The 15547-nt window shown below is 33.7% G+C and overlaps 1 protein-coding gene across 10 annotated transcripts in view; it reads right to left on the bottom strand.

Annotated features, from left to right (window-relative positions):
- The window catches only part of ULK4 (unc-51 like kinase 4), a 228745-nt gene that overhangs the window by 134273 nt on the left and 78925 nt on the right, over nucleotides 1-15547 (bottom strand). For all 10 annotated transcript variants that reach the window (XR_003540279.2, XR_005566123.1, XR_005566124.1 and 7 more), the window contains exons 23-27: nucleotides 11024-11157; nucleotides 8027-8148; nucleotides 7653-7709; nucleotides 4585-4636; nucleotides 4400-4494 (exon numbers count right to left, since the gene is read on the bottom strand). Coding sequence is in view for 4 of the 10 variants with exons in the window: in XM_027718944.2 (XP_027574745.2) it covers nucleotides 4400-4494; nucleotides 4585-4636; nucleotides 7653-7709; nucleotides 8027-8148; nucleotides 11024-11157 (460 nt within the window). In the remaining 6 variants the exon portion in view is untranslated. The remainder of the gene's footprint in view (nucleotides 1-4399; nucleotides 4495-4584; nucleotides 4637-7652; nucleotides 7710-8026; nucleotides 8149-11023; nucleotides 11158-15547) is intronic.

Here is a 15547-nt window from a genome sequence, read left to right as displayed (position 1 = left end):
TTGGTGTGCTTTTGTTTAACTTACAACTGGCCATTCAATAAAGACTTGGACTTGACCTTGTGGGTCCCTTCCAACTCAAAATACTCTGTGATTCTACTGAGAAATATCTTCTCGTCCTTTCTTCAAAGCAGAACATACCAAAGTGAAGACCATCAGCTCCCAAAACTTTTTTTCCAGTCACGTGTCAGAGCTACATCAGCAGCAGCTTCACATTTATTCTCATTAAAATTCCACATAAAAAGGTACTGCTGAAAGTGACTATGGAATTAAGATTGTCCCGCATTCACGTTTCTTAAAGCATTTGCTGGTGGCACAGCATACACCTTATGTTTTAATATCACCAGTAATCTCTCAGAACGTAATAGAAAAAATAATCCAATGCATGTTAGAATGGATTGGGAAGAAGGATGACACTTGTGTAATTTTTATTTAAAATTCCTCAGAACTTCAGAATCCTCATTGAGGGTTGTTTTTTTCTTCTGGGAAGAGACAGCACTGATTGACCGACTCAGTATGTCAATTAGTAGAGAAATGGTTTCACAAAAAAGTCTCATGTCATCTGGATTAGTTTAACGGACAGAAAGCCACATGGGGTGTAGAATTTTCATCTACTTGAAAAGGGAAAGTGGTTGAAAAAATTCTGTACAATATGTTCATATAGTCATATCCTATATTGACAAAACTAAGGTGTCAGTGGTTAGATCAGAACAGCCTGTGGATGAAGAACATCACTGATGCTGAATCAAGAAAAAAGCACTTGCAGAAGTTTCTAACCCTTATGTTGTCATCTTTGGTGAAAGTAATAACTCTCATATTGTCAAACAGTAGATTTCCATGTCATATAGCTTTTCCCTTGACTTCCTATCAAGCAACTCATCATGTTCGGGGTGCTTTTATTTTAGCGAGATTTATAAAATAAGTTTTAAAACCTTGAGGAAGAGAATCGCTGCTGACAACTTTTGCCTTAACCAGATAACAACTTTCATGCTTCGGGTAAAAGATCATCTGTGCATTACACAAATCATTTTTGGGAGCTAGTTAGAGTGTAGAAAGGACTCCCACAGGAACCACCTGCCATCGTGAGCCTCATCACTGCTCTAAGTGCTCTGAATTATCATATGTCTTTTTTTCAGGCAAATAAATATACTTAACATAGAAAAGGAAAATGCAAATGATACAGTCAGTACAGAATATTTCAACTTAATTATATCTAAATATTTATCAAAAATTGGATAAACAATATTATTATAACACTTAGTATCTGAATTTAATAAATATTTTTCCATTTTAGGCAGGTGGAGGAAACAGGCAATTGGCCTTCTGCCAGTTTGAGAAATTGGGGTTTATATTTCAATCCAGTCTGTAGAGACTCTTCTTGATGACCTTCATCATTATAATCACATACCCGAAAATCTAGTTCTGTCAAAAACTGCACAGTCACACAAACTGTTAGTCTTTATATCTTGTAACAATGCACACAACTGCAAGCAAAATGAAATTACTGCTCACTGCTGGCATTCACTTGAGCACTTTCAATTAATTTCTGTTGACTTTATCACACTTTGCCATATCTAATACAGTCACTCCCAACAGAAATGAAGCTCCTCAATAATTGGCTTCAAGTTGATGGTAATCAGAAATTTGGTCACAAAAAAATTATTTTTTTTCTTGGTTCAAAGTACAAATACAAAGGCAAATCAAACATTAACTAAAATCCAGAACAAGCAATTCTTTGCTTTTCAAAGTGGGAAAGAACCTGAGATGTTGCTCCTAAATTCCCGCTAAACTATATAATTTCCATTGCAGCTAAACTAAAACCAGAACTCAACTGAAAAACTTTCTGTTTCTGCTTGCTAAATATAACCTTACTTTTTATTAAATTAAACATCATTAAAAATGCATTTTATTTCTTGTTAGAGACTTTAAAGCAGTGTCACTGTAGAAAAAAATGCATCCTCTCAAGAAGGTTTTGGCCTTTCCTCAGCCCCACTCCCCAAAATCGTCTTTGCAACCAACTTTGTCTAAATGAGCATCCAATCTTCTGATCTTAGCCTAGGATTCAAATTTCTCTCCAGTAAAAGAGTTTCCTATTAACCACTGTTATACTTAAATATTGATCTGGAAGCTTGAACGTGTCTTGCTTCAACATTTTAAAAACGCACAAAGTTCTACTGGATGCTGGCATTTATATTCATAGATTCCAGTCATGCTCACATAGAAGCAATTAGAAGATATCCCCTGAGTAACAACAATTCCAAAAATAGTCTGTATGCATCATAGAAGATGAAGTATCACTTTCCTCTAAAGTAATGTATGCTGCACATTCAAGTATAATTAGCACACTAGACTTCATAAATAGTATTAAACTAATTACTGTTCACACCACTAGTGGCAGATGTGGTTAGAGATTATTAATTACGATGGACAATTTCGTGAATTTAACATAGAAAATGCAAGGCGATTTCTCCACTTTAGTTTGAGTCTGAATGATTATTTGCTGAGTATCAGAAGGGCTCTTTTAAATTACGAAGAACTGTTATTTATGAAAATGAGTGAGTGAAGTAATAGACTTTCTAAAAAAAAAAAAAGCTGTTCATTGACAAGGATGTAAATCTACATCTACTGTAAATCAGGGAAACTACAAAAGTAGTACGCCTCAGAAGTACTGGACAAGCACTGGTCAGGGAGGAAGTTTTATCTCTAGCTATGTAACTGATATGCTCAGATGGATTTAAAATAAACATCTAAAACTTCCAACACGTGAGATGAAGTAAACTGTTCCCCAGAAATCTAGATACTTCAAAACTCATCTACTGCCAGCCACAGGTTACTTAACAGAGACTAGGACAGCCACTCTCTGGCTTCACTAAAACATTCTACTGAACGTGGGGATTGGTGCAGAATTGTAAAGAGGAACTATCTCCTTGGTGCTATTCCAGGGAACCCCCCCCCAGACCATTAAAACTTAAACAGGTAGGAGAATTTTATTTAATGTGCTGACACACGTTATTGTTATCTCAGTAAATGTTGATGGACTCCCACAAAAAACGGTACATATTTCTGTCACTATAAGACACACTGATAACCCACAAAAGTAAAGCAATTATTTTTTAAAATTGAGGTGATTCTAGAATGATACAGATATAACACAGTGAGAGGCAGGCTGACAGGCATGTAGGGAGATATCAGCAGGCATTCATACTTCACCTACACTTAACATTTCCTTCCTAGGACATTATTTGCCATATTAGTTTAAAGTAAATTGAACTGTTCAGTTCTGTACTATTTTTCCTCTGACTATTAATTGGTTAGCTTTTTTGCATAAGGATCATTTTCTTGAATACACTCTTTTGTGAGCATAATGAAAAAAATCCCATTAAACTTATTTAAATTCAAATTTATATTTTGGATTAATTTTACTATTTTCACTTATTAAGACTTTATAATCTAAACATGTGCACATCAAATAGAATTCAACTTCTAGAAATACTCAATTTCTAAGATCACCCATTCTTATTTAGCACAATCCCTAAGATCTGTCATTCTTATTTATTTGCTAATGCCTTTCTTCATATAAGTGCTATATTGAGTGTGCCTTTAACCTAATTCCAATACAACACATAAATTTCAATTTGAATCAAATAGTCATCCCAGTAAGTATGGTGGGTTATACTTTTGGTGGGAATTCAGGCACAAAAATGCATTGGTATAGGTTACAATGATTTGTCAAACACTGATTCAAACATTCAGACCTCCTGATTTCCTGACAACTGTTTCATGACATAATTGTTCTGTCTTCAGCTAGCTTAGCTAACAGTAGAATCTTTTAACCAAAAACTTCAAAAAAACCAAACCTTAGTGATGTAAGAAACTTATAGCATGTGGGTTTGGTAATTGTAATGCAATTTTTGAGTAAGAAATCTGTTACACTTAAAAAAGCAAGCAAACAGCAACAACAACAAAAAAACCTCAACACCATAACTGAAACTGATGATCTCATCAGGAAGAATATGATGGAATGGGATCAATCCTGAGGTGGTCTTTCCAAGCTATGTTAAAAGCATAATGACAAATATAGTGGTGATATTTTCACTAATACATAGCAATACACTTGCTTTGAAGCTGAAGAAAGACTTACAGAAACAAGAACACTACTTTTAAAGTTTAAGTCCTTCTAATTCTTGCTCTAATTTCCCAACTAAATACAGTAAACGGAGTCTGAATGCCTTGCTGCTTCTTTGAAAATCTCTCTATAAACAACAAGTATTTTTCCTGTCAAATAGAATCACAATACATTTTAAGCCGTATTTTAAACAGTTTCTAGATCTTCAAAATATCCTATTTATAAATGGAATTAGGCCTGCTAGCCCGCAACTATTTAAATTGTTGCCACACTTACAGTCAAGTGATGGATTGTCAACAAGCTGGGATGCTCTGTTACTGCTTCAAAGGTCAAGAAAGTAGTCTTAATAAATTCTTCTGATGCAGCTTGCCCTAATGGTAAAAAAAATCATATTTCCTTATAAAATGCAACCGTTATAATACCTGCATATTAAAGTACTGCAGTATCATAGGTTACCTCACCTATTGCTCTGTCCAAGTTTATTTCTCCTGATTCTATCGATCTGATGAACTCCTACAAAAGAAGCAGCATTTATGTTAAAACACTTTAGGAACAAAAATTAGGAAGCATAATCACTGAACAGTTACAACAGGAAATTCTTTAAAGAACTGTGTAAATACAAAATGTTAATGCACCTATAGAAATACTTTCATATTAATTAAGACTGAAAGTACTAATGATCTAGCTGTTCTAATTCTGCAAGTCTGTAATGCTGCTGGACATTTAAATGTGGAGTACAGTAAGGACTATTACTCTGACTAATATCAGGAATTATAGCATTTCCAGCTAAATAGACAGTAATGAAATGTCTTTATTTTTAACAGAAAACTGTAATTTCTTAGAAGACTTTGAACTACCCTGGAAATGGCTATGTCAAAATAACTCACTAAAATGACCAAAGACCCCTCAGAAAATGCAATTTTCTGTTATTTGTACCATCTTTTTGATCTCCATGCATACTACAAACATTATAGATACAGTTACACACAGAAGAACATGTAAAAAATGCATACAACTTTCTATAAAATAATCACCTAAATTAGTCACCATTTTAAGGAACAGGGCAAGACAATATTAATAATCTGGGTTAAGTAAATATTTTACAATTAGACTCACTATTATTTTGCTTTCATTTCTATGCATAGCTGTTTATTTCATGGGGATGCAAAAGCCATGTTATTAACATTTGCTAAGGAAGGAAAATTCTCAGCAGAATTTGTAGAATTCTTTTTTACTAACACAGCATTTAAGAAAATGGTACTTGTTTTATATTTCACTACCATTTAAAATTTCGTTATTTCATATTAAATTGGCAGAAGTATCTACATGAGTTATCTTTTTTCACAGTATGTAAGAAACATCTGAAGGATTCTTCTCTAATTAAAAATAGAGTTAGACACTAATTATATATTTCATTGCTTAAAAGCATCTCAGAGGCAGTTATAAACAACAACTGCTTCTATAAGAAAAAAGTTATCTTCCTGATCATTTGAAAAAAAATTACTAGGTATTATCTAATTAAGTAGTTTTGGAAGAGGGCAAATTATTTTGTTTGTTCATTTTAAGACAGTTTCACACCACCATAGTCTCAAAACTAATTTGGAAAAATCAAAGTAGTTGGTGCAAAATTTGTTCTGGCTACTAATGTTTATTTCCTTAACTTTGTATTAGAAACACAAGAAAGAGATGCACTAATTTAAGAAAAATACAACTATCTGGGGTTTCTTAAGCAACGGAGAGAAATGGTGTATGTGTGTTTCACTACAGGTGATTCTGAGCAGTAGGAGCCTGCCATTAGCTGTGCCTTTGGGGCACAGTGGATCCTCCATGTATTTATATTCACAGCAGAAAACATGAAAGGACTGTCCTGACTCCCTCTCAATTTCTTTGCTCAACGCTACTGAAAATTACAGTGATGATAGAAGTAACTTCAAAGCAGCAAGAAAAAAATTCTCCATGAACAACCATTGCAGGAAAATAACTTTTCCTTCCAGATACCAAACATTTTTCCGCTCCTTGTAATTTCTTATTGTTAAGAGTAAGATTTTTGAATAAATCAGGAAAAAGAAAAAGAACGAAACAAACAAAAACTGAAAGACTGACTTGCTAAAGTCTTAGAGGCCTCAGTTATAGCACGGTACTTTGAAAAAGTACAAGCTGATGATGGAATGTCCCTTTAGAGATGTCAGTGGGAATGTTGCTAAACACAAAATTCCAGAGTTGCCTGACAGAATGGATAGTTACTCTTTCAGATGCAATTATATTAGTCATATAATAACACAGTTACACAGTTACATAAAATGGATTAAAATGTGATATTAATTTTTCAGATATACTACTTTCCCCCCCTTTTTCATGTGTAAATTAAAGTAGTGTATGTAAGATCCTGAATTGCCTTTTTCAATGGAGACAGAACAAGATGCAGGAAATACTGAGTAATCTGCTGCTCCTTGATTTGAGAGGAAAGCAGTGCTAGTACAACTAGCCTGACTTCCTCAATCAATACTTCAAACAAGCTGGAGTAACATCAAAAGAAAACTTACATTATAACTGGTCTGTTGTACCTAAATTGTTGACAGAAGAATTTCACCTTCGAGAAGGTTGATTGAAAACTATTAATAAGTTTAATACTTAGTTACAAACGCTTCAAAGGGATAAAGGGCTTTGTAATTCAAGATCTACAGTTTCAATTTTTTTTCACCATTTTAATGATAATTTTTATACAAATATTTTAGTAGAGCTAAATTAAACTCACATTTTCTTGGAATCAAGACTCAAAGGAGAAAGAGAAGGGAATCTGAACATATAACTTGAATCTAATTGTTTGTAGTAAAGCATTTCTTCATGCTTTTGTGGAGGTAAATCCCTAGTTGTCATTTATGAACTCATGTACTTAAAAGTATTTGCTTAACTCTGAAAACACAATTTTAGAATATTCTTTTATCATCATTTAGCAAAAACAACTGTTTTCATATGAAATTACATTAGAACTATACTACTTCATTTCTGCTATACTATCCTATGGCACTGTTAAAAAATTAATTTTTTATAGCTAATGTCATAAATAGGTTATAGATGTAAACATGAGACAAATATCTTAGCTCCATAGCTTTTCATCAACTAAATACAGTGTAAAAGTACTGGCAAGAAGAAAAAGGTGACAAAAGGAAACAAAACCAAAAATATAGATTAGATTATAAAATTTATCTTTCATTTCTACTCAAAAAATACTGGCATGAAATTCTAGAGAGAATATTCTGTGTAATTTGGAGCTAAACTTTTATACTCTATAATAAAGCACACAAGAAATTCTCAGTTTATCAAATATGTGCAGAGTTTCCCTTTGACCCAAAAATATTTTCTGATTATAAATAAAGTTTTGTATATAATCAAAGCTTAAAACATATGTTCAGAAAAAAGTCCTCTCTCCAACTTAGAAATTTAATGTAATTTTATTACATTAAAGCAATTCCCAAAATTTTATGCATAGGTATTGTAAAAAATATTTAACTTAGATGGTTATACTCACAAGTAAGGTGCCATAGTTGAAAAGAAACTCCTTTGTGACTATCTGGGGACGAAATACCTATTTGAATTTAGCCAAAATTGGAAAAAAAACGGTTAAATGCGTATCTTATGACCAGAAAAAGTAAACCAACTATTTCACATATTAAAGAAAAAAGAGGACAAAATATGTATTTGCTGCTATCACTAGAGATGTTTTACGATGCACAAAAGTCAGATGTCTTTAATGCTGTTTCTTAGCTGGAATACTCATCAACATACCTACACATTAACAACAGTTCAATTTTATTCGTTCTGATTGCAATCAGTAGAAATTAGATTCTGAGAAAATATAAGTTTGTCCTTTGTTTAACAAATCTGGGGGGGGGGGGAAACTACCTGGGATGTCACAAGGTGAAGCACTACAGGCATCATAGGAAGGCACATCTTCAGTTGTTTGGCCTGAACCGTTGATGGGTGTTTACGTCCTGAGACATTAGTTAGGGCAGTGAGAATGTCACCTACAGAAAACAACATTTCAGGCTGATTCAACATAAGTGCTTCACTAAACAACAGCAAATGACATATAAAAGATCTCTGTTTCAGTAGCCTCTGTTCACTCCTGTCTTCTCCCTCCTGCTGCAAGTAGTGTTCATGTGACTGTATGAGAAATCAGGCTGATCCAGCATTTCTCTTCGCTTGCTCAGTGTTCAACCAGGTCAAGTTCCTACTCTGGCTACAGGGACAGGCATGCAAAGGTGACCTCTGGCAAAACCTTGAGGACAGAAATATGAGGTGAGTGGTGAAGTAAAGGAGAAATTACCCCTCTTGGCAGAGTGGACTTAAACTGGCTTTTGGTGACTACATATGCATGGAATTACAGTATTGAAATTTTATGGGTGCAATTCTACTTCCAGTGAAATAAGAAGCAAAATTCTCATTAGACTTTCAGCTAACTAAGAACTGAATGAACCATGATTAGTGGGTGACATATGCTGAAGTGGTATGTTTTCCCTGTAGCATAGTTCAACTGGAAAAAAGAAAAAAAACACCCTTTCCCCCTGCTCAAAAAAAATCCCTTCACCAGCCATGCACACACATACTCTCAAGCACAAATTTAACCACGATGCAAGTGCGCTAAAGCTATAGGAATTCTCATAAAAGAGGTAGCACCAATTCAATGAGAGAACTTAGTTGCCTCCATGACAAACCTCAGATAGAATAATAAGTGAACAAAACTTTAATTGCAATATTGAAAATTATGCTTCAGGCTTCAGAAGAGACATATAAAAAACAAGGAACATTATGCTAAATTTGTATTACATTACCTATTGTCTAAGAAAAGCAAGATCTTTTCTGCATGGGATAAAGAACAGAAGCAGCATGAGAATAGTCACAGTTCATATGCAAGGAAAGAGAAGGAAAATTCTATCCCTATAGCCTGAAAATATTAAAAGCCAAATGCTGTCTTGAAAGAACACTTACTGTATTTTTTCCCTTAAAAGGGAGCTGTTCAAAACTGTAAACGGGAAATCACAAGACATTAAACAGATAAAGGATGGGATTCAGTATTTTATATGATTTTCAGGCCAGAAAAGGCCCTTCCTTTCAGAATAAGTCAGAGTTTAATCATGTTGAATAATACCAAGGCTTTTCTTCTGCTCCCATGGAGTTCAGTTTTCAATATAAGCAGAAATGACAGAGCCTGGAACTAAAGTAGGCTGTAAAAATACCTAGCCTTAAAGACTTGACTCATTCACTGCTGAAGGAAAAGCGTTGCTTAAAACTCTCCCAATACATAAACCAAAACACTATTTTTTCATCGATACATTTTTGTTTTAAATTACACACAACATCGTACTTCAACAAGAACTCTCTGTGGTTAGTAACAGTTTACTGAACAATCTACTATCTATATTGTAGGGACTATATAATTATCACATTAGGTAATTCTGCAGTTGATAAATTGATAGATATGGCTACTTTCACTTTTAGCGTGATCTAAGCAATTTATATCTACTTCCTAGAAATAGGTTAAATATTATAAATGCAAAAATAAAATTAATTGCTTATTTATAACAACTGAAAACTTTTAAAATTATCCACAAGATTAACAATTTATTTCATTTGTTTAAATGTATCTTTAAGGTCAATTTCTACAACTTGTTAATCTATTTGGTTTATAGCTACATCTGGTGGAAGAAGATGGGATCAGTAAGCAGCTTACATAAATGCATATTAAAAAAGCCAGCTAGGATTAATTTTAAATCAACAGTTAAACTGCTTTTAACTGTTCCAGTTTTCAAATCTGATTATTTTTCTTAGGAGCCCATACCACCTCAAGCAGAACATGTTCTCTCATCATATTCACAGCAATAAAAAGCCTACTGACAAATGTGGATAAATATGGATACATAACTTAAGATTAAGGAAAACAATCAACACACAGATCTAGTTTGGAAAAGAAAGGAAAACAAAGTGTAAAAATTATGCTTGATATCAGTTGTCAACAATGCATTGAAATTGTAAATCAGTAGTAAACACGTCTAAGCAATTGATATATTATGTATTATAATAATAACTATATATTTGATGTATTCAACTTTCAGATTCTATATTAGTTGCATAAAGCATATATAAACAGTACGAGGTGAATTGCTGCCTCAAACATTTAGTCTGAGACTTCCATCCTGAAATATAGCCAATATGCAAACCTGATATTTAGTTAGAAAAAAGGGATCAGATGTTTGCAGTAAGGCAAAAATTTGCATTAGCATAGGAAGTAAAGTTTCTTTTAAAATAGCAGCATGACATTTAGGTTTGCTAACCTTTGCAGTGCTACCACTTCATTTTCAATATCCTAGCGATAATGTAGAAAAGATGAAAAATACATCAGGTATCATCTCATCAGAAAATAATTTTATGAAAAAAATGCTCTTATGCATGAGCAAATCAGTCTCAGACATCTAAAACAACTGAAGTATCTAGGTTGAAACTTTTCAGGAAAATTGCCTGGAGCAAATACTCAACACATAAGTTTCAGGGTAAGTGATTACCACGTACTCAGAGATATGCCCTATTGCATCTCTCTCAGCTCTCTGTTTTGTGGGGCAAATTTGCTCTTAGGTTTTACAATGTTTGGAATACCTTTAGAACATTGATAAAACTTCTGACTGAACTGACAGGGTAAACTTACCATTTCACAAGTACAAAACATTAATATAGGAAATCATGCATTCCAGTACAAAATACGTGATTATGACACAACTACAAAACTTCAGGAAGTTGATAGAATGCAAACTTTATGTAATCAGACAATTCAGTCTGTAATGAGATATTTGGTTCTTGAGGGAGTAAGCAAAGGTAAGGTTTGTTCAGTTTATCAACTGAATTTACCTAGAATTCCTGGCAGCTCCCGCACAATGTGATAGATGAGAAGATCCAGGCATTTTGACAGATATTCACTGCCACCTTGCTGCTCTTTTCCTGATGTGGCCTTCCTGCTGTCTCTTTCAATATAAATCACAAGCCTGCATTTAAACGAGTGCAAAACATTACCTCTCATAACAAAAAAATAACTCTGTATCTCAAAAATACTCCTGAATCAGACATTTTTAGTATCTGTGGTTACAATCAGGATGATACATTAGTTTTGGTTCTGTATTTTTTTAAATTTTAGACTTTTCTTTTAATATAGATAAACTTTAAGAATACCACAAATTACTCAGTCAAGGAACACAGGGAAGAAACTCTTAAGCTACTTTAAGTAAGTGCAACTCTACTAGTTTAAATTAATATGTGATGCTAATATAAGGAGTGAATCTCTCTGCAAACTTAGAGACTGATTACAATCTACTTTTGAAATACACAACCAACGTGTGCAATATGAGCAAAAGACTAAAGGCATTCATTTTCAACTCGTAGGAGTTCCAAAAGCAAGACTAATTCAAGTCAGTGTAACGAGATCAATCTTTCAATCCAGAAAAATCATACTACATAAATCATACTACAGCCCATTAAAAATGTTAGCACTAGTTGGAATGGTCATATTGAAAGAGATAAAAGTCCAAACTAGTCTTACATCCTTTTTCTAGAAATCTGGTGTTCAAGATTTCTAAAGACAAGCTCAGTGCTCACATTCTAACTGGCAAGTGCTGTGTGGCTATGCCGTTCTGCAGAGTGACATTTCTCACAGTGAAATGGTAACTGATTTATTAGACAGTGGCTAACTTACAAGAGATTGCTTTAGTAATACATCTGTAACGGAATGCTTCAGGCAAAATTTTACAATGCTTATGTGAATAGACAGAAGGGCCAGACTTCCCTTTAGGGGCATAATATTGACATCTTTGTTTCACATTCGAACTCCCTCCGGGTCCTGTGCAAAGAACTATCAATCACTGGTGAGTGAAATCCATGATCTGGATTTTAAGAATGTACTTCAGTACTATCTTTTTAAATACCCTTCTTATAATCAATGTTCTTTTATAGAACTATGAGAATAACTTCTTTCTATACTACCTCGAGTGTACATAACAATACTGCAGGACTCACAAACACAAAATTTTATTCTAGGGAATATGTCTTTCCATCAAAAAGCTGATTTACTCAATGAAATAAAAACTACTTAGGAATGCATTTTGCAGAATTATGTCTCACATGACTGTTATTGAAAATTACAATCTTACCCTTCCTAACCTGGTCTACAGAGACACAGAGAAGTCAAAAGACCCATTCAGTAACTACTTTTCACCTCTGTAATAGCCCAGAAGCAACACAATTCAGCTGCACTTCTCAGAGACCACAAGGACATCTTTTATTTTTCTTGTAATCTCTGGAAATTGCATTAAATTACAAGGAATTTTGATCTGTCTGTTAAAAAAGAACTACCTAAAAATCTGACATTGCACTTCAAATAGAATTTTCCCTTCAAAAGCTTTAAATTTTTTAATATAAAAATTCAAATGTTTTAAATTAAAATGGTAAAATCCTTCAAGCCTTTCCAGATAACAAATTAATTTTTACTCAAAAAAATGTTTAACTTTGAAAAGAAAAGGGCAAAATATCAGAGTTTGTATGGATTTTTTTCTTTAAGAAAGCACTTCCATGATTTAGCAATTATCTGATTCCATATATGACAATACATTTAGATTTGTTTAAGTTTTACTTGAAATGGGCCAAATAGATTTCAACATGAGTGGTTTTATTGCTTGGGAGGAGGAGGAGGTTCTTTTTTTACAAAAGCATGTTTTATTAGTTAATCACACTTGGGAAGCATAAAAAGTAGGTTTATTTATTCCAAGAGTGTAAAGATAAAAAGTTTACATAAACTCATGAGTTCTCTCCTTTGTGCTGTCCTTCCCATCTCAAAATTGTCTTTCATAGAAACGTTTTCTAAAAATATGCACAGCTATTTTTTCCCCTGATAGTCCTGTTTAACTAAACATTCTCTCGAGAAAATTGTGAAGATAAAAATTGTATAGGCTAGAAAGCATTAGGGTCTCCATTTTCCTTCAACAAATTCCTCAGTCTTATGTAGAACAATTCATCAATTACTTTTATTCCCTGAAGAATCTCAGTATTCTCTCTAATGAGCAAAACTAGGCCAATAGAAAAATGTTTATTCAATTAATTTAATGCATGTTTGTCTTGCACTCAACAACACATAAAAACATGTAGGTATTAGTATAAATAAGTTAAATATGATGAGGAATAAACCATTGTCTATGAAGAAGCAAAGGTTTGATTTCGGAAAAAAATTCTTCAAGTATCTGTACTGCAAGATAGGCCATCAGTAAGCTTTACACTAAAAAAGGAAAACAACCCAAGTTTTTTTCAAAAGAATGCGAAGAATGAAGAAAAAAGTAGAGAATTTCAGAGTTAACAATCCTGAATGATAGGAAGGAGAATGAGGTCTACTACTTAAGGAGTAAGAACTGTTCACTTAAAAAGATGACCAACATGAAGAAACAAGATTTAGTCACTCAGTAGATTGAGCAGAGATGTGATAAGACATGGCCTAGAAATATAGAGAAGTCACTGTAAAGAGAAAGAAACTGCACTGTTTTCTATGTTTAACCTGTAGAATCGAAATTTCAATAAGAAAAGAACTAGAATTTTTGAGAATTAGGAATAGCACACAATTAGTACAGCTGTCAAAAGGAGGTCATGGAATACCCACCAATTTGCAACAATCGTTAAAAAATATTTCTCAAGCATAACAAACCTTGACCTGGATCAGAAGGTTAGACTCTGTCAAGGACTTTCTAAGAACTTTTTTCCCTCCTATCATTTTTACATTTGACATTTACCCTCAACATCCTTAAAATCAGCTTTAGCTATCAATAAAGTTCAGCTACAGCTTTACCAGCATCTCAACAGGGAGGAAAGAATGCATGCAGCCAACAGCTGACTGAACCTAAAACCGGGAGGTCTCTCACTAGCAGCCTTCTCCCTGCTTCTCCCTTCAGCCCACTAAGTTCACAGAGAATGACCGATCTTCAAGCAACTAAAGAAGGTTGTGCATGCTTTGAGGACATATACAGTCCATTTACCACATGAATTCAAGGACTAGCTGTTACTTTTATTATTTATTATTTATTATTGTTGTTAGTCAACCTTTGGCAACAGAAAAGGATGAAGATATTTAAAGGATATTTAATATAGCTGTATTGTGTATTTTACAGAGATGTAACACTGGATGGTAGATCATGTTAATAAGAGGGTCAATCCCTATTTCTTCCTTTTTTTTTTCTTTTTAATTTTATACCAGTTTGCTGAGTTTTTTTCCTGAGACCACTGACTTATGTAATTGTTCCCTCCTGCCTTCCATTTCCACGTTTTCCCATTTGATTGAGCACCAAGTTTTTCTGTTCTTTTCTTCACTATTTTCCTAGATTAGTCTTAGATGTATAAGGCCAATAGGCTCTGCTAGATGTGAAATTGTAGGTTTCCACGCAAAGGTTTTCCATTGAGGGCATATAAGATTTGAAAATTTAAAAAAATATGGGAGGTGGGGACAGGTAACAGAGAAAGATTTTGTTCAGAAATTGTGCTGTTGTGCATAGTCAGGTTTTTGCAGACTGTGAAAGTCTGTCAGAAATACTACCCTATCCTTCCACAAGTTTCCATTTCTGCAGACAGTAAAAAACAACAGGTTTAAATAAATTCTTTTGGGAGGAATTTCAATCTTCAGGTCGGTCTCTTTTCACCTAGGAAATTCTCTGAAACCATTTAGATAAAAAAGAGAACAATTCAGAGAGACTATTTGGAAATTACTACTAATTCAGAAAAGGGTGAAATTAAAAGTTTCAACAAAACTTCAGGTTGTATCCCTCCCCTCAAGAACAGGTAGTTCGCCTTTGCAAATTAAAGAGAAAAGAAGGAGACTAGAAAACTCAGTGCAATTAGCAAAAGAAATTAATTTCCATAGTGTAAGCAAACTTTATTTGCATAGTGTAAGTGCTACTTCAGCCTAAAAGGTCTCATATCTTCGCTAGCTGTATCAAATGTGGAAGAATAAAAGGTATGTAATGGACTACCATGGAACAGACAGAAAAAAGAATAACAGGTGAATTGTACCAATGTTGTGTAACAAAAAATTCACTTGAATATTGCATTTCTTATTACATATAAATGCTTTTATCCACAGATCTCAAATTCTCAAAGTACTTTGGGAAGTCCTAGAGAAATTTTCATTGGTGACATTCATTGTCAAGGTCTTGAATTACATACCTGCACAGCAACTAATTTAATAATTTAAAAATATGCTAAGGTAGATTTGGAGAATTGGGGGTTACACAGGTAAGTAGTCTTAAGATTGTATTCAAGGAATCAAGACTTGTAACATGGGGTACTTGTCATGTTCCCAGCCCAGAGGCATCTTTATTGCTGGCAATGAAAAGGGGGTTTAGCCAGTGC

The sequence above is a fragment of the Pipra filicauda genome, unplaced genomic scaffold (genome assembly GCF_003945595.2).
Source record: "Pipra filicauda isolate LSUMZ 115617 unplaced genomic scaffold, ASM394559v2 scaffold62_size3274119_pilon, whole genome shotgun sequence".
NCBI lineage: Eukaryota > Metazoa > Chordata > Aves > Passeriformes > Pipridae > Pipra > Pipra filicauda.
The sequence above is the reverse complement of the archived record's forward strand: the minus strand, read 5'-3'. Positions and strand labels throughout refer to the sequence as shown.